Source organism: Rhinoderma darwinii, chromosome 12 (genome assembly GCF_050947455.1).
Source record: "Rhinoderma darwinii isolate aRhiDar2 chromosome 12, aRhiDar2.hap1, whole genome shotgun sequence".
Lineage (NCBI taxonomy): Eukaryota > Metazoa > Chordata > Amphibia > Anura > Rhinodermatidae > Rhinoderma > Rhinoderma darwinii.
The window spans coordinates 23,850,949-23,870,863 of record NC_134698.1 but is presented as its reverse complement, the minus strand read 5'-3'; the positions used below and the strand labels follow the sequence as shown (position 1 = coordinate 23,870,863).

The 19,915-nt window shown below is 46.1% G+C and overlaps 1 protein-coding gene across 1 annotated transcript in view; it reads right to left on the bottom strand.

The window, feature by feature from the left end:
- LOC142664427 (NACHT, LRR and PYD domains-containing protein 12-like) overlaps positions 1-19,915 on the bottom strand; it is a 197,193-nt gene that overhangs the window by 163,636 nt on the left and 13,642 nt on the right. The window contains exon 3 of the mRNA XM_075843495.1: positions 7,593-7,673. Coding sequence (XP_075699610.1) covers positions 7,593-7,673 — 81 coding nt within the window. The remainder of the gene's footprint in view (positions 1-7,592; positions 7,674-19,915) is intronic.

Genomic DNA, 19,915 nt, shown 5'->3' with positions numbered 1-19,915 from the left:
CTATTTACTGTCAAGACACTTCAGTAACGTTAATGTGGCTGTATGTGGCTGCACATAGTGAGCAACGAAGGATCGCTATGTGCAGAGTAAATGAATGGAGAGAAGTGTATGACGCTGATTGGTCACTGATTGGACAGTGTCATACACTTCTCTCCACAACACAGACTTGTTCAAAAAGTAACACGCCCAGTTGTCTATTAAGAAAGTCCTTAGAATAAAGCTAAAATAGGTCATAACTTGGTGGAAATAGATAGTTTTTCTAAATAAAAAAACACTGCTGTAATCTACATTACAGCGCCGATCACATTATGTAGAAGATAGGCCACTTATAATGTGGTGACAGAACCTCTTTAAGGCTCTAGAGGAGTCTCCATTGAACTAGAAAATCTTCCTCAGGATTTTTCTCCCTTTACAAGGACGTTCTCTGGTGGCGGATATGATTTCGGTCCCATAGACATTTCGTTTGGTGTACATTTTACCCAAAACATCAATGATCTTGACAAGGTATAGCATAGTTGCCAACATTTGAATTTTTTTTCCAGGGACACTTAGGGTGTGGGTTTTCGGTAAATGTCTTATGGAGGCGTGGCTTATCTGGTGGGTGGGGCGTGAGTTTCTTCAAAGAATTTCTGCATACATATAAACAAACATTTCTGTACTAGTTTGGCTGACAACTACTATGGTGGACGGTATCTCTCTCTCTGGTTATCCGGTTGTTTACTAGTAGCGTAAAACCAGTTTTAACCCCTTCCCCCTGCTGGCATTCTGGGCCCTAATGTCCAAGCCATTTTTTAGATTTTTCCATTGTCACATTCGAAGAGCTGTAACTTTTTTATTTTTGCGTCGGCATAGCTGTATAAGGTCTTGTTTTTTGCGGGAAGACTTGCAGTTTTTATTGGTACCATTTGAGAGTAGATGCGACTTTTTGATCACTTTCTATCACATTTTTTTAAAGTCAGGATTAACAGAAAACAGCAATTTTTCCATTGTTTTTTATTTTATTTTTTACGGCGTTCACAGTGCGGGTTAAATAATGTAACAGCTTTATAGTCGGGGTCGTTACGGACGCGGCGATACCAAATATGTGTAACTTTTTTGCTTTCTTGTAGTTTTTTTTAATAGTAAAGCATTTTGTAAGGGAAAAGCTGGGTTTTTCATTTTTTTTTTCACTTTTTTTTTAAATTAACTTTATTAAACTTCTTTTACTTTTTTACTAGTCCCACTAGGGGACTTCCCTATCCTCCGATCGCTATTATAATACACTGCAATACTTTTGTATTGCAGTGTATTACTGCCTGTCCGTTTAAAACGGACAGGCATCTGCTAGGTCATGCCTGCGGCATGATCTAGCAGGCATTCGCTGCAGGCAGACCTGGGGGTCTTTATTAGACCCCCGGCTGCCATAGAAGACACAGACACTCGGCGATTTTATCGCCGGGTGTCAGTGAGATGAGAGGGAGCTCCCTCCCTCTCTCCAAAACCATTCAGATGCGGTGCTCGCTATTGTGCACCGCATCTGAAGGGTTAAACAGGTGAGATCGATACTAATATCGATCTCACCCGGCAGAGCAGGGACGCCCCCAGCCCTCAGCTGCTTCTGGCAGCTGAGAGCAGGGAGATTTCACGGCTCCCTGCTCTGTTTACTTTATTCTAATGCAGCGACGTAGTTTGGCGGCGCTCTAGAATAAAGCCCACTAATGACCGCCGTAAAAAGACGTATCGGCGGTCATTAAGGGGTTAAACTTTTAGATGGTGCCCCATACTTCCCCCTAGTAGATGGTGCCACACACTGTAGATATTGCCACAGTGCCACACAGCCCTCCCTATAGTGCCACACAGTCCCGCCCTATAGATAGTGCCACACAACACTGGCTAATTGTGGCTTTTTGCGGTTTTAATGCCACAGTGATATGGTGGCGATTGGTGCTGCATAGGACAGCACCATTCCCTTCCATGTATTAATGGGACGGTGGTGCCACCTCCCCGATTGCTACGATTGGTCTGTCTACATAGACCGACCAATAGCAGCAATGACGGGTGTTTCAAACACCCTGCACCAGCTTTGCTTGTCTCATTCCGGTTAGGAACGGTGAGCAGAGCTTGTGTGTGACACTCTCAGTGCCATACTGACCCTTAATGGGGCCTTCTGGTCTTGCGATCCTCTTCTGCATCCTGCTGTTCGATCACTCATTGCGATAATCAACTGTGCTGCTGATTTATTACTATTTTTTTTTCAGCAGCAGCACTAGATATGTTCTTACATTTTCCTGTCCCAGTCCCCCATTTTTCTGTCTGTACTCCCCCACCCCCTTGTGTACGTCCTGCAGCCGCTGAGTGCTGATCAGTGACTGCCATCACTTTATCTACGTCTGTACTCAATTTTTGGCACAGGACATTTTTGTTTTCTTTTCTGCACCATCTCCCTGTGTGCTGATGAGCACTTATCAGTGACTGCCATCACTGATCGGCATCTGTGCCTAATTTTTGCACACTGGGTCTATAATCAGCCTTCGTGGCAATTTGTTGAGGCAGGTGTAAAGGATCTGCCAGGCACAGCTTCGGGGTTAACTCCCAGAACTAATCAGTCAGCACCTGAGAATACATCCCTGAGACTGACTCCTGCTTCCACCATTCAGGCTGGCAGGCTTAGGAGTGGGAGAGCCTATCGTAACCTGGCCAGACTCAGCTAGCTCCCGCCCTCGGTCTATTTAAGCCTGCACTTCCTGTCCCTCGGTGCTTGTGATTCTTTCCTTGTGGTTTCCTGGCTCAGCTACAGCTCCTGCTATTTTTGATCCTGCTCCATACAGACCCTGGCTTACCGACTACTCTTCTGCCATCGGGAACTGTGCACAGTCTGGTCCCAGATTCAGAAAAACCTAGAGGTGTCCCAGAGCGTACAAAAAACTCAGGCTGATAAAAAAAAACGTTCTGATAACCCCCTGTTTATGGTCGGGGATCTGGTGTGGTTGTCGTCTAGGAACTTGCGTCTCAAGGTTCCGTCCAAGAAGTTTGCTCCCTGGTTTATTGGGCCGTATAAGGTCATTGAGGTCCTCAATCCTGTCTCCTTCCGGCTGGAGTTACCCCGGTCTTTTCGGATACACGACATGTTTCATGCCTCCCTCCTCAAACGCTGCTCCCCGTCCTTGGCTCCCTCGAGGAGACCTCCTGTTCCCATCCTCACCCCTGAGGGGGTGGAATTCGAGGTGGCCAGGATTGTGGACAGCAAGATGGTCCAAGGCTCCCTCCAGTACCTGGTCCATTGAAGAGGATACGGGCCCGAGGAGAGGACTTGGGTACCCGCCCGGGATGTTCACGCTGGGGTATTGGTCAGGAGGTTCCACCTGCGTTTCCCCAGTAAGCCAGGTCCACTTAGAAAGGGTCCGGTGGCCCCTCATAAAAGGGGGGGTACTGTAAAGGATCTGCCAGGCACAGCTTCGGGGTTAACTCCCAGAACTAATCAGTCAGCACCTGAGAATACATCCCTGAGACTGACTCCTGCTTCCACCATTCAGGCTGGCAGGCTTAGGAGTGGGAGAGCCTATCGTAACCTGGCCAGACTCAGCTAGCTCCCACCCTCGGTCTATTTAAGCCTGCACTTCCTGTCCCTCGGTGCTTGTGATTTTTTTCCTTGTGGTTTCCTGGCCCAGCTACAGCTCCTGCTATTTTTGATCCTGCTCCATACAGACCCTGGCTTACCGACTACTCTTCTGCTTTTCGTTTTGTACCTCGCACACTCCTGGCTTGACTCGGCTCGTTCACCACTCTGGTTGCTCACGGTGTTGCCGTGGGCAATGGCCCCTTTTCCTTGCTTGTGTTCCTTTGTATGTTTGTCGTGTTTGTCGTGCACTTACTGAGCGCAGGGACCACCGCCCAGTTGTACCCCGTCGCCTAGGGCGGGTCGTTGTAAGTAGGCAGGGACAGAGTGGCGGGTAGATTAGGGCTCACTTGTCCGTCTCCCTACCCCCTGCCATTACAGCAGGTTTATTTGGGTTAATTTTTTTTTATATAAAACTGCAAAAAAAAATTAAAAATTAAAAAACTAAATATAGTTAGGTGTAGCTAGTACTTGTATAGGTAGAGCTTTAGAGTAGCGAAGATTTACGGGAGCTGATTAGGTGTAGCTAGTAGCTGATCAGGTAGGGCGTTCGGGTAGTGGATGCTTACGGACGTCCATCTTGTTAAAAAATTTATATAGCAGTAGTTTTAGCTATACATTTTTTCTACAGTTTTAGTGTAAATTTACTGCGTTTCCGTTAGTGACTGACGTTCAGTTTTTTTTAACTGAAGTTCGTTCGCTAATGTTTGACATTTTTTTTTCTACAGTTGTACCTCAAATTTAGTGTTGTCATTTTTTTTTATACTACAGGTTTTTCCAGTGTTAGCGTGTGCACATACCCTAACTGCATTTACGTCTGAAATTACGGAGCGGTTTTCAGGAGAAAACAGCTCCGTCATTTGAGACGTAATTGCTCGTACTCGCATTTTGCGAGGCGTCTTTGACGGCTGTAATTGTGAGCTGTTCTTCATTGGAATCAATGAAAAATGGCTCAAATTACGTCCAAAGAAGTGTCCTGCTGTCAAACGACGACGCGTAAATTACAGGTCGTCGGCACAGTACGTCCACGAACCCATTCAAATGAATGGGCAGATGTTTGCCGACGTATTGGAGCCGTATTTTCAGGCGTAAATCAAGGCATAATACGCCTCGTTTACAGCTGAAAATAGGTCGTGCGAACCCAGCCTTAGGGTTAATTAGTTAGTAGTCAGGAAGTTTTTACAGTTTTATGTTGGACATTTGTTCAGTAAAAAATTTCACTCCTGAAAATAATTTTCTAATTTTTCTTCTCTTCCTTTTTCCTTTGAAACTTCATATATACGTGTATAAAGCACAACACACACAACCACCTGTGTAAAAATTAATTTAGTATTACACCTGCACTACACACCCCCCTAATAAATCATCCCAAAGGGTCTATTCAGCCGAAGAGGCATATGCCATCCTTGCCTCTAACATGGATATGGCCAGCGAGGGAGAAGAGGAATTCTTCTGGTCTTCCTCCTCATTAAGTGATGAGGACACCCTGCAAAGTCGCCCTAGGACACCAGCTGAGGAAAGCCCCCAAATGAGTGATACCATGTGTAACAGGCACCCTGAGAATTGAATTATGAGCCTCACATTCCAGAATTTATAGGCAGCTCAGGAGTTCGGTTTGAGGCTGCAGGCCTCACAGAAATCAACTTTTTCAAGGTCTCTTTCTCTAAGGATTTTGTCAATTTAATGGTGGCCCAGACAAATTTATACGCACAGCAATTTTTAGCCCAAAACCCCACATCACCATTTGGTAGGTGGACGCCCACAAATTCAGCGGAGATGATATTTTGGGGCCTTGTGCTACATATGGGGCTAGTAAAAATCCAGAGATTAGGCAAGACTGGAGTACGGTTCTTTCATACAGCACCCCATTTTACCACATGGCAATGCCACAGAAACATTTTGAAATAATTCTGAAATTTTTGCATTATAATGATAATGCACAGCGCTCGCTCCGTGATGACCCCACATACGACCGCCTATTCAAAATCAGGCCAGTCATTGATCATTTTTGCACCAGATTTTAACAATCATGCACCCCTGAAAAGAACATTGCAATAGACTAGTTCCTTGTACATTTTAAGGGGACACTAAAATTCCGCCAGTAAGAGATCGAGGTATGGTATTAAAATGTACAAGCTGTGCGAGAGTAGCTCAGGGTACACCTACAGGTTTAAGGTTTAGAAAGGGAAGGAGACAAGGATATAACCCCCAGAATGCCCCCCCCCCCATCCAGGGAGTTAGTGGGAAAATGGCGTGGGATTTAATGCACCCACTGCTGGACCAGGATTATCACCATTACATGGATAACTTCTATGCCAGCATCACACTATTTAACTGCCTTTCCACCAGAAGTAATGCAGCATGTGGCACCGTGCACAAAACCCAGAGAGGCCTCTGTAAAACTGATTGAGCAACCGCTATGAAAGGGAGAGAGCAAGGCACTAAACAGTTGCTGATCAAATGTTGGGGTGTGGTTTCTCCTTTAGTCCTTGTGGGAAAAAAAAAATTAAGCTAAACCAAGACTTTATTGGAAAAAAAAAATAGGTTTTTATTTTCACGGCCAAATTCCAAAAATGTATGCAAAAAACTTTCACTATACCCCTAGATAAATTGCTTGAGGGTGTAGTCTCCCAAATGGGGTCGCTCTTGAGGGATTCCACTGTTTTGGCCCCTCAGGGGCTTTGCAAATGCGACATGGCCTCCATAAACCATTCCAGCAAAATTTGAGCTCCAAAAGCCAAATGGCGCTCTTTCCTTTCGGAGCCCTGCTGTGGGTCCAAACAGCACTTTATGACCACATATGGGGTATTGCTGTACTCGGGAGAAAATGGTTTACAAATATTGGGGTGGTTTTTCTCCTTTAGTGCTTGAAGAAATGAAAACATTTTTTGTTTAATTAGAAAAAAAAATATTTTTCATTTTCACGGCCCAATTCCAATAAAATCAATGAAACACCTGTGGGGTCAAAATGCTCACTACATCCCTAGATAACACCTTGTGGGTGTAGTTTCGATAATGGGGTATTTTTTGGGGGTTTCCACTGTTTTGGTACCACAAGACTTCTTCAAAACTGACATGGTGCCTATAATAACATCTAATAAAAAGAATTAGGCCCCAAAATCCTCTATGTGCTCCTTTGCTTTTGAGGCCGGTTTTTCTGTACATTACCGGACTAATGCCACATGTGGGATATTTCTAAAAACTGCAGAATCTGGGCAATAAATATTGAGTTGTGTTTCTCTGGTAAAACTTTGTGTTACAAAAAGATGAATTAAAAATGAATTTCTTAAAAAAATAAAAAAAAAAAATTCAATTTGTACGTTTCACATCGACATTGCATTAATTTCTGTGAAACGCCTAAAGGGTTAAGAAACTTTCTAAATGCTGTTTTTAATACTGTGAGGGGTGAAGTTTTTAAAATGGGGTGATTTATGAGGGTTTGTAATGTATGGGCCCCTCAAAACCACTTCTCAACTGAACTGGTCCCTAAAAAAACAGTCAATTGAAATTTTATTGGAAATGTGGGAAATTGCTGCTAAAGTTAAGTCTTGTAACGTCCTAAAAAAATGTAAAAAACTATACCAATCTAAAGTAGACATGAAAAATATTATTTAGCAACTAATTTGTGTGGTATTACTATCCGTCTTACAACCAGATACATTTAAATTTATAAAAATGAAAATGTTTGCAATTTTACACTTAATGTTGGTATTTTTCAGAATTAAATAGTGAATGTAATCGACCAAACTTTACCACTAACATAAAGTACAATGTATCACCAGAAAACAATCTCAGAATCGCTTGGATAAGTAAAATCATTCCAAAATTATTACCACATAAACGGACATGTCAAATTTGAAAAATAAGGCTCTGTCAGGAAGGTCAAAAGTGGCTGCAGCAGGAAGGGGTTAACCATTGTTTTTTTATTAATTACATTTGTTCACAATATATGTGAGTATACATACATGCATACACCTAAATACACACACATACATACCACTTAAACACGCGTCTTTCAGTTCTGGGGGTAGTTGGTGTCCATGTTCATCCAGCAGGATTTGCTCCACCAGTTTGTTACCTAAAAGTGCAATACAAAGATCTCTTACTTCCTGATTATTTTGTGTGACAGTGTCATTACTTTTCTTGTGTTTTTTATAATTTGAGTTCTCATCCCCCCCCCCCCCTCCTTCCTACAGTATCCACCTCCCTGGCCTAGTTAGAGAGCAATATGGAAGCATAACTGCAGAATTGTGCAGGAGTCTGGGAAAGCTGGGTGACAACCCCACAGTAGCTGCAATGGTGTTTATTTTAGGCACACATATGTAGGAAATCCGGGTCTCCTTGACATTTTGGTTACCAGAATCTGTATACAAATGAATAGACCTTATGATACATAGGGGTGTTATGTGCCACTGAGATGCTTCACTGGGCGTGTATAAGACATCTCACCAGCCTATCTGATTGAAAGGACTTCTCCACATGGGGTGACTTCTTTTTTACACTTTTGCACTATTTTTTATAGTGATTTTGTATACCAATAAATTTATACAATTTTCAACTCTAACAGGTTGTTGTCTTTCATTCTTATTGCGCCTATCTCTACATTCTGGTTGCCAGAATCTGTCATGGCTCTAGGAGTCTTTTCTGCCCCTCCTGACACTCCCTGGAGTCTCTGGCATCCTACGAGTAGGTGCCAGTATTTAAAAGCCCTCTGTGGTACCCACCTTCCCCACTGGCCAGGCTGTTTCTACTATAAGGGTATGTGCACACGTAGTGACCAAAAACGTCTGAAAATACGGAGCTGATTTCAAGGGAAAACAGCCCCTGATTTTCAGACGTTTCTTGAGCAACTCGCGTTTTTCGCGGAGTATTTTACGTCCGTTTTTGTAGCGGTTTTCATTGGAGTCTATGAGAAAACGGCTCCAAAAACGTCCAAAGAAGTGTCCTGCACTTCTTTTGACGAGGCAGTCATTTTATGCGTCGTTGTTTGACAGCTGTCAAACGACGACGCGTAAATTACATGTCGTCTGCACAGTACGTCGGCAAACCCATTCAAATGAATGGGCAGATGTTTGCCGACGTATTGTAGCCTTATTTTCAGACGTAAGACGAGGCATAATATGCCTCATTTACGTCTGAAAATAGGTCGTGTGAACCCAGCCTTATAGTTGCAGCAGTATGGTATGGTTGCTGTCTTTTATTCTCCTGCTCTGTGGACTATCGGGGAGAAGGAGGAGGAGGGGGACGAGGGTTTCTTAATAGGAGTATCACTGTGTTTCAACCCTTTAGTGCATGTGTATAAGTACTTAAAGAGGCTGTCACCACATTATAAGTGCCCTATCTCCTATATAAGGAGATCGGCGCTATAATGTAGGTGACAGTAATGCTTTTTATTTTAAAAAACGATCTATTTTCACCACTTTATTAGCGATTTTGGTTTATGCTAATGAGTTTCTTAATGCCCAAGTGGGCGTGTTTTTACTTTCGACCAAGTGGGCGTTGTACAGAGGAGTGTATGACGCTGACCAATCAGAGTCATGCACTCCTCTCCATTCATTGAATGCTGGGGAGACCCTAGTAGTTGGCAGGTATATGGTTAATACAGAAAAAGACAAATGTGCCTGAGGCACACTGAAACCCAGTTTCCCAACTACTAACTAAATAATGATAATAAAATATAACTTTTATTGTTTTGCTATTAAGATGTCCATGAAGGGACACACGATGAACACAAAGGGTTAAAATATATTATAACGCCTTCAAGGACACAGTATTTTGTCCTCTAATTGTGCCCACACAGTGTTATGCCCCCTAAGTGCCACACACATTATATTGTCCCCTGTAGTGCCCCTACACAGTATGATGTCCTCCACAGAGTATAATGCCCCCACAGCCCCCCTAGTAGAAAGTGCCCCCTGTAGATTGTGCCGTACAGCCTCCCTGTAGACAGTGCCATAATCCCCCACCTCCTCCTTGTAGACAGTGCCATACAGCCCCCATCTGCCCCTTGTAGTGTCATACAGCCCCCATCTGCCCCTTGTAGTGTCATACAGCCCCACCTCCCTCTTGTACACAGTGCCCCCCACCGCCCCCTTGTAAACAGTGTCATACAGCACCTACCTCCCCATTGTAGAAAGTGACATACAGCCCCCACCTCCCCCTTGTAGACAGTGCCATACTGCCCCCCACCTCCACCTGACAGGATCCTTGCGTAGGCCGGCTTGATCCAGAGATGTCATCACGCCGACTGCGCAGGGATCATGTCCCTGCGCCTCATAGGCTGCAGGCGCCTCTGTAGCCTGTTACAGAGTTTCCCAACCTTTTCGGACTTGAGCCACCCCTGGAAAATAAATAAATCCTCAGGGCCCCCCTACCAAAAATTGTTTAGAGAAAGACAGAAAATAGCTAAAAATAAGCACGACATTCTTAGGGTATGTTCACACAGCGTTTTTTTGTAAGGCAGAAAAAATCTGCTTTTGAATTGACAGCGTTATTTGATGGGGTTTTTTTAGCGTTTTTTTTTTAAGCCGTTGAAGCGAATGCAAAAGACGCAGCAAAAAAAGCTCCAAAAGAGCGCCAAAGCTATTTTCTTCCTACTATTAATTTCAATTGGAGGTCAGAGGTGGAAACCACTTGAAGACCATCAGCCCCCCCCCCCCCCCCCCACTCACAGTAAAATGACCATCAGCCCCCCACTCACAGTAAGGCTGGGTTCACACACACTATTTACGGACGTAATTCGGGTGTTTTAGCCCCAAATTACGTCCGAAAATGCGGCTCAAAAGCGTCGGCAAAGATCTGCCCATTCATTTGAATGGGTCTTACGATATTCTGTGCCGACGGTCATTTTTTTTACGCGCCGCTGTCAAAAGACGGCACGTAAAAGAGACACCCGCGTCAAAGAAAAGCCTGTCACTTCTTGAGACGTAATTTTCCCTTGACTCCATAGAAAAACAGCTCCGTAATTTCAGCCGTAATGGACGCTGCCGTGTGAACATACCCTAAAATGACCATCAGCCCCCCACTCACAGTAAAACTACCATCAGCCCCCACTCACAGTAAAACGACCATCAGCCCCCCACTCACAGTAAAACGACCATCAGCCCCCCACTCACAGTAAAACTACCATCAGCCCCCCACTCACAGTAAAATGACCATCAGCCCCCCACTCACAGTAAAACTACCATCAGCCCCCACTCACAGTAAAATGACCATCAGCCCCCCACTCACAGTAATGACCATCAGCCCCCACTCACAGTAAAACGACCATCAGCCCCCCACTCACAGTAAAACTACCATCAGCCCCCCACTCACAGTAAAATGACCATCAGCCCCCCACTCACAGTAAAACTACCATCAGCCCGCCACTCACAGTAAAACGACCATAAGCCCCCCACTCACAGTAATGACCATCAGCCCCCACTCACAGTAAAACGACCATCAGCCCCCCACTCACAGTAATGACCATCAGCCCCCACTCACAGTAATGACCATCAGCCCCCACTCACAGTAAAACGACCATCAGCCCCCCACTCACAGTAATGACCATCAGCCCCCACTCACAGTAAAACGACCATCAGCCCCCCACTCACAGTAATGACCATAAGCCCCCCACTCACAGTAAAACGACCATCAGCCCCCCACTCACAGTAAAACTACCATCAGCCCCCACTCACAGTAAAATGACCATCAGCCCCCCACTCACAGTAATGACCATCAGCCCCCACTCACAGTAAAACGACCATCAGCCCCCCACTCACAGTAATGACCATCAGCCCCCACTCACAGTAAAACGACCATCAGCCCCCCACTCACAGTAAAACGACCATAAGCCCCCCACTCACAGTAATGACCATCAGCCCCCACTCACAGTAAAACGACCATCAGCCCCCCACTCACAGTAATGACCATCAGCCCCCACTCACAGTAAAACGACCATCAGCCCCCCACTCACAGTAAAACGACCATAAGCCCCCCACTCACAGTAAAACGACCATCAGCCCCCCACTCACAGTAAAACGACCATCAGCCCCCCACTCACAGTAAAACGACCATCAGCCCCCCACTCACAGTAAAACTACCATCAGCCCCCACTCACAGTAATGACCATCAGCCCCCACTCACAGTAAAACGACCATCAGCCCTCCCACTCACAGTAAAATGACCATCAGCCCACCACTCACAGATGCCCCCTGTAGATAGTACCACACAGCCCCTTGTAGGTCGTGCCACACAGCCCCCTTGTAGGTAGTGCCACACAGCCCTCTTGTAGGTAGTGCCACACAGCCCTCTTGTAGTTCGTGCCACACAGCCCTCTTGTAGGTAGTGCCACACAGCCCTCTTGTAGGTAGTGCCACACAGCCCCCTTGTAGGTCGTGCCACACAGCCCCCTTGTAGGTAGTGCCACACAGCCCTCTTGTAGGTAGTGCCACACAGCCCTCTTGTAGGTAGTGCCACACAGCCCCCTTGTAGGTAGTGCCACACAGCCCCCTTGTAGGTAGTGCCACACAGCCCCCTTGTGGTTCGTGCCACACAGCCCCCTTGTAGTTTCGTGCCACACAGCCCCCTTGTAGTTTCGTGCCACACAGCCCCCTTGTAGTTTCGTGCCACACAGCCCCCTTGTAGGTCATGCCACACAGCCCCCTTGTAGGTCATGCCACACAGCCCCCTTGTAGGTCATGCCACACAGCCCCCTTGTAGGTCATGCCACACAGCCCCCTTGTAGGTCATGCCACACAGCCCCCTTGTAGGTCATGCCACACAGCCCCCTTGTAGGTCATGCCACACAGCCCCCTTGTAGGTCATGCCACACAGCCCCCTTGTAGGTCATGCCACATAGCCCCTTTGTAGGTAGTAGGGATGTCACGACACCTGAATTTGGACTTCGATACCGATACTTCGTGTAGTATTGCAATTTCGATACCAAAACGATACTTTGCCAACAGTAATAAAAAACAGTTCTTCCATTTTCTGATGTGAGGCGCGAGGTGTGATGCTGAATTTAACCTCCATGTGCCTCACATTAATAGTAATTAACCCCATCATGTTTCTCAGTCATAATGGGTTAATGTGTAAGGTACATGATGGGGTTAATTACTATTAATGTGAGGCACATGGAGGTTAAATTCAGCATCACACCTCGTGCCTCACATTAATAAGTGAAAGAAGTTTTTTTAAAATTTATTTCTGAAGTCTTTCTGCCAAAAAAACTGCACCAAAATTTGGTGCTGTTTTTCATGTGAAATTCCCTGCGGTTCTCAGGATGTATACACTGCGTGGTTTTACGTATCCGCCCTGTGTGTTCCTCCCCTTATAATCAAGTTGCTCTCCCCACAAATATTATCTCTAATGGCTTATTCAGACGAACGGGATATACGTCCGTGCAACGCAAGTGATTTTCACACGCGTGGCACGGACCTATATTAGTCTATGGGGCCGTGCAGACATGTGTGTGATTTTTATGCTGTGTGAGTCCGCTGCGTAAAAGTTATGACATGTCCGTTCTTTGAGCGTTTTTTGCGCATCACGCACCCATTGAAGTCAATGGGTGCATGAAAACCACGCATGTCACACGGAAGCACTTCCGTGCGACCAGCGTGATTCGCGCAACAGCTGTCAAAAGGATGAATGAAAACAGAAAAGCACCACGTGCTTTTTTGTTTACAAACATCCAAATGGAGTGTCATAATGATGGCGGCTGCGCGAAAAGCACACAGCCGCGCATCATATGCTGCTGCTGCACGGAGCTGTCAAATGCATTTTGCGCAGGCAAAACGCCGTGTTTTTTGCGTGCGCAAAAGGCACGCGCTCGTGTGAATCCAGCCTAAGGGTAAGGCCACACGGAGCGGCCCTGACAAGGTCGCAACGCAGCTAACAACCACGCCGCCACCATGTTCAGTTTGGCTGTCAAACAGCCTGTTAATGGCCGCACGTATTCCGGTTACACGCGCACTGCCGCTCCATTCATTCTCTATGTGAGCGCCGGAGATAGCGGAGTGCAGTGTTCTGCTTTTTCCGGCGCTCCCATAGAGAATGAATAGGGGGTAAGTTGTTGTAATTTGCAAAATCGTGCGTCCATAAAGGGTGTATTAATTCATGGCCGCACGATTTTGCAGATAAAGGGACGGTTTACCCGCGTTAACGTGCGGCCATGAATTAATACACCATTTATGGACGCACGATTTTGCAAATTATAACAACTTACCTCCTATCCATTCTCTATGGGAGCGCCGGAAAAAGCAGAACACTGCACTCCGCTATCTCCGGCGCTCCCATAGAGAATGAATGGAGCGGCAGTGCGCATGCGAATGTAACCGGAATACCCCTTAACGAGGTATTGGACAGCCGCTCCTACATAGTGCCAAGCGCGGGTGTTGGCCGCGTTGCGACAGTGTGAGGGCCGCTCCGTGTGGCCGTACCCTAAAGAATCCTTTCTCCCCTCCCCCACAAAATCCATCTGTAAAAAAACACACACACACACACACACACACACACACAGACACACACAGACAAAGTACCTCTAACCTAGCCTCCCCTCCCCCACAAAATCGATCTTTAAAAAAAAAAAAAAAACATCCTGTTACACATCACATAAAGCCCCCTCTCTCCCCCTCCCTCACACTGCACATAAATAGACATAGATTAATCTAAAGCTGCTGCTCTTCTTACCTGACTCTGGAGCTCCGTGGAGGAGTCTTCACTGGGGCAGCAGCACAGCAGGAAGGAGCTGCAGGTGCTGAGTGTCTGTGACACTGCAGTACAGGCTATGCCGATTGGAGGAGCAGACAGAAGCACCTGCTGCTGCTCCTCCAATCAGCGCTCACTTCACGCAGCAGTGCAGAGGGAGGAACATTTCTCCTCTCTTCTGCTCGTACCCACTGGCGCCCCCCTAGCAGCATGGCGGCCGGCACCCTGTGCGACCGCACGTGTCGCACATAGCTAAGGCCGGCCATGTGCATATATATATATATGGATGCCGAGAGAGACAAATGCCTGGTGGAGGTCAAAGTGCCATCCCGGCAGGTGCAAAAAAAGGACCCTGGAGTTTCGGTAGACAGCGCGACTCTTGGGGTTAATAGTATCCCCATAGACGCTCCGATGGTGCACAGATGCTGCTGTAGAATGATGTATTAGATTCATTGTATTCCACCAGACAGCCTGTTTGACACTAGGATTGGGAGTCATTAGACAAGAGACAAATGGACATATATAGTGATAGCAGTTAGCTTATGAGTACAGAGATATCATATCATTTTACTAATAGGGATATAATTGAGATTATAAGTGCCCTATCGCTAACATAATCTGATCGGTGCTGTAATGTAGATCACAGTGGTTTTTATTTTTAAAAACTATCATTTTTGACGGAGTTATGAAAATTTTAAATTTATGCTAATTCATTTCTTAATAGACAACTGGGCGTGTTTTTACTTTTACCAACTGGGCATTGTGAAGAGAAGTGTATGACGCTCACCAATCAGCATCATACACTTCATCGTTCCAGCGCAGTTTCTTTCACTGCACAGCATGATCTCGCGAGATCACGCTGTGCTGAGTACAGCTGAACACGAATGACAGCACAGCATGATCTCGCGAGATCACGCTGTGCTGTAAGTCCCACAGAAACATTACAGAAGTGTCTGGAGTGTGAATAGACATCGCGTCCTGGTTGGAGACCATGTCTATTCACTCTCAAGGCACTTCGGTAACTATTCTGTGGGAGTATGTGACAACACAGCGTGATCTCGCAATGAAAGAAGCTGGGCTGGAACGATGAGAAGTGTATGACGCTGATTGATCAATGTCATACACGTCTCTTCACAACGCCCAGTTGGTAAAAAGTAAAAACACGCCCAGTTGTCTATTAAGAAACTAATTTGCATAAATTAAAATTGTTCATAACTCCGTCTACAATGATCGTTTTTAAAAATAACAACCACTGTTATCTACATTACAGCGCCAATCAGATTACGTTAGAGCTAGGGCACTTCTAATCTGGTGACAGAACCGCTTTAAAAGCATGTTTTTTCTGTAGCCTACTGGTTAGTGCCAGTTACTAATAGAAGTATTAATAAAGGGGATGTTATGAGTACTTTAATGTTTATTTATTCTGACATTGCTCTCATAGCAGTCTTATCCTTTCGATACGAGATCCACTTCTCAGGAATTATTGTTTTGGGAAGAATACAAAATTGACGAGGTTAATACCTCTACCTCAGAGTCGGATGATGACCTGGAGATTAGTCGCTTTCCTTTGGAGAAGATGTCTCGTCTGTCTAAGGCGATTAGATCGGATGAGTGGGTTCAGACTGGAGACTGTGGGGGATGATGTTCTTCCCGAGAGAAGTCAGAACTTTCAAGGTGGACTCCGTAGTAAAGAACCTAATGTCCAATGAATGGAAATCATCTTACAAGGGTCCTATTTTAAATAAGAGATTTAAGACCAGGTTTGTCATTGATGAGGTGCAAGAGTGTGATGAGCCCCCCAAAGTGGACGTAGCCACTACAATACTCCTGAAGCGCACAGTGGTTTCCGAGTGAGACTGGGTCAAACTTCCATTACCCCATGGATCGGCACATTGATAATGCATTCAGACGAGGGTACCTTTCGGCTTCTGCCTAAGCCGGGGTAGCCCTATCCTCATCAATCGTTGCTAAAAACCTGCGGTCATGACTACAGATGGAGGAAGTCATCGACAATAGGGTGTCCAGAGATTACATTCTTAAATCTTTTAGGCAGGTCTCTTTAGCATCTGATTTCTCATGTGATGCAGAAATCCAGCAGGTGAGATTTGCATTTCGTGCTATGGCTGTAAAGGATCTGCCAGACACAACTTCTGTGTCGACGCCCATAGGTAATCAGTCTGCACCTGCTTCTATGTCTGTGAGACTGACTCCATCTTCCACCACCCAGGATGGCAGGCTTAGGAGTGGGATAGCCTATCACAGCCTGGCCAGACGGAGCTAGCTCCCGCCCTCTGTCTATTTATACCTGCCTTTCCTGTTCCTCCTTTGCTTGTGATTCTTCTCTGCTGGTTTCCTGGTCCTGCTGCAGCTTCTTGAACTACTGATCCTCTGCTTGTGTTTGACCTTGGCTTTACTGACCACTCTTCTGCTCTGCGTTTTTGTACCTCGCTCATCTCCTGGTTTGACTCGGCTCGTTCACTTCGCTTGTTGCTCACGGTTCCCGTGGGCAACGTCCCCATTTGCTTGGCTTCTTTGTACCCTTGTCTGTTTGTCTGTCGTGCACCTATTGAGTGTAGGGACCGTCGCCCAGTTGTACCCCGTCGCCTAGAGCGGGTCGTTGCAAGTAGGCAGGGACTGAGTGGCGGGTAGATTAGGGCTCACTTGTCTGTCTCCCTACCCCGACATTACAATGGCTCTCTCCGCCACTCGGAGAAGAACTCTTTGGATTAAACCGTGCGGGGGCAGATGCTCACTCAAAGAATTCACTCTGCGCCATGGAGTATAAGCCTAATAGGCTTTTTTGGCCAGAGTTAGACTCCTTGATGGAGAACCTGTCGGACAAAAAGGGGAAATCCCTTCCACAGACAGGCAAACGTAAGGGGAGATCTAGTTTTCGTGGCTCATCTAGGAATTTTATATCCAGTAAACAAGGTAGGCGGAGGTAGTTCATCTTCTGGTGTCAAAAGATCAGGCTACAGACGTTCTGGAGGTCGGGGAAAGGGCTACCCGTCTTCTAGGAATATGGACTTCTGACGCCAAGAAGAGTCCTGTGGGAGGGAGAGTATCCTTCTACCCCCAATGGTTGTCATCAATAAAGGATCTTTGGGTGCTGAACACCAAAGATGGGGCTATTGGATAGAATTTTCCTCCAGACAGGTTCTCTCTCCACTCCCAAATTCTTCCCCAAAAAACAAGTCCTCCTAGAAAGGTCAATTCAATACTTCATAGAGATGAGGGTCTTAGAAGAAGCATCATCTCCAGACATAGGAAGGGGTGTTTACTCGCGGGTGTTTCTTGTGCCCACGACAGACAACCGTTGGGGACAATTTGGTCTGCCCAAGTACTTCTGGACGAGAGAGATTCCTTGCCATCACAGACTTGAAGGATGCATATCTGCACGTTCCTATGCATCTAGACCACATAAGTTTTCTTGCTGTGTGGATAAAAGGGGTGCTACGTCCTCTCCAGTTCATCTCGCTTCCGTTCAGAAATTTCATCAGCTCCGCACACCTTCACAAACATTGTTGTCGCAATAGTAGCTTGTCTGAGAGAAAAAGGGATCACGATTGTTCCCTACCTAGACGACTGGCTAGTGAAGGCCAGATCTGCAGAGATTTTGAAAACACATCTGCACACCATATTTACCTTCATCCAGTCTCTAGTGTGGCTCGTAAGTGGGGAGAAATCGCATATTCTTCCCTTGCAGAAAAAACAGTTTCTCGGTTTTATCTTGGACACAGACTCGATGGTGATATCTCTTCCTCCAGACAGACTGAGAAAGATCCAGGATGCTGCCAAAAATCTCAGTCAGCCCTAACGGGGATCTATCCATGTCATGATGAAGGTCTTGGGCTTTATGACAGCGGCCAGCGACGCAATAGAATGGGCAAAGTGGCACATGCATCCCTTGCAACAGGAAATCCTGCGCGTATGGGATCGAGACATATCTCTAGACAAACTGGTCATCGTCACCAGAGATAAGAGAGATTCCCTGAGGTGGTGGCACCGCCTGAACAATGGAGGGTCCTTTGTTCCCCCAGTATGAGTCGATATCTCGACAGACGCGTCCCTCACAGGATGGGGGGCTTACATACAAGGTCAGATGGTGAAAGGGTTCTGGTCTCCAACAGAGAGACGCTTGTCCTCAAATCTCAAGGAGTTGACAGCAGTTCAGACAGCCCTGATACACTTTCACCATATCATCCAGGGGAGAGCAATCAGGATAAAGTCTGACAATGTCACGACAGTCTTCTATATAAACGACCAGGGAGGAACACGATACATAGCCCTTCTCGTAGAAGTGGAACCGATCAGGATTTGTGTGGAGACCCATGAGCGGCAAATCTCAGCTGTCCATATCAAATGGACCAACACCACCACAGCGGACAGATTGAGTTGCGATCTTCCTTTACCAAAAGAGTGATCTCTGGATCCAATGACCTTCGAGGGGATCACAGCACGCTGGCGTCAGCCTCAAGTGGACCTAATGGCCACACCGCACAATGCAAAGCTGACTCTGTTTTGTTCCCTATTCAGGAATGACAAATCATGGGTTCTGGATGCCCTCTCCATACCTTGGGAGTTTCACCTTGCTTATGTATTTCCACCAGTTCCTATGATCCTAAAGTTCTTTCAAAAGATCAGACGGGTACAAGTCTCCGTAATTGCCATATGCCCCTACTAGCCGAAGAGCGCCTGGTAGCTCAATTGATGACCATGAGCACGGGAGACTTCTGGAAACTAGCCCTGATTCCGCACCTGGTGACACAGGACGGCCGATGCAGTCCACACCTCGCTGCGTGCACCCCCCTGAAGCTGGGATTCATTTGTACTCCGTACGGTTTGATAGCTGGATGTGCTGCTGATATCTATCTTTTTATCTAATTAAATAATTAGTTAATTGATACTGTCTGTCCTATTTTCCAGGAGGATACAATCCCCATTGGTGCTGCTGCTTGGACTAAAGGAAAGAGAATTTATGGTGGGTAGAAGTTACACTTTATCACTCACCTTCCTCCACCTCTAATAGGAACACATCTCCTCCTCCTGGCTGCTGTATGGGAGGGAAGTGTCTACAGTCCACTACTACGATGATGATGATGATGTCACTACACTGATGATGTCACTATTCTAGCGCTGAGAAATTGGTACTTCATGAGCAGCCGTAGGTAAATCTTAGCCATGTATAGTATGTACAACCATATACCATAACCACCGCCTCTTCTCTGCCTGATCTCACTGTGTGAAAGTGATTAAAGAGGTTTACTCCATCTTGAATATGTGGAATCCATTTGGTCTTGAAGAATCCATTTTGAGATTAATAAATCATGTTGCTTTAAAGCGAATACATCTGTGTCTGCATTGTCTGAAACAATTCTGTTATTTGTTCTTGAGCTGCAGGTTTAGGCCTCATGCACACGACCGTATTTTTTCCCACCCGTAAATACTGGCGAAAATACGTGTGTCACACGTATTCGACCCGTTTTGCACCAGTATTTACGAACCCGTGCCCGAAAATATGGGTCCGGTGTCACCCGTATTCCACCCGTATTTATGGGCACGTTTTTGGCGGCAAAATAGCACTGCACTAATCGGCAGCCCCTTCTTTCTATCAGTGCAGGATAGAGAGAAGGG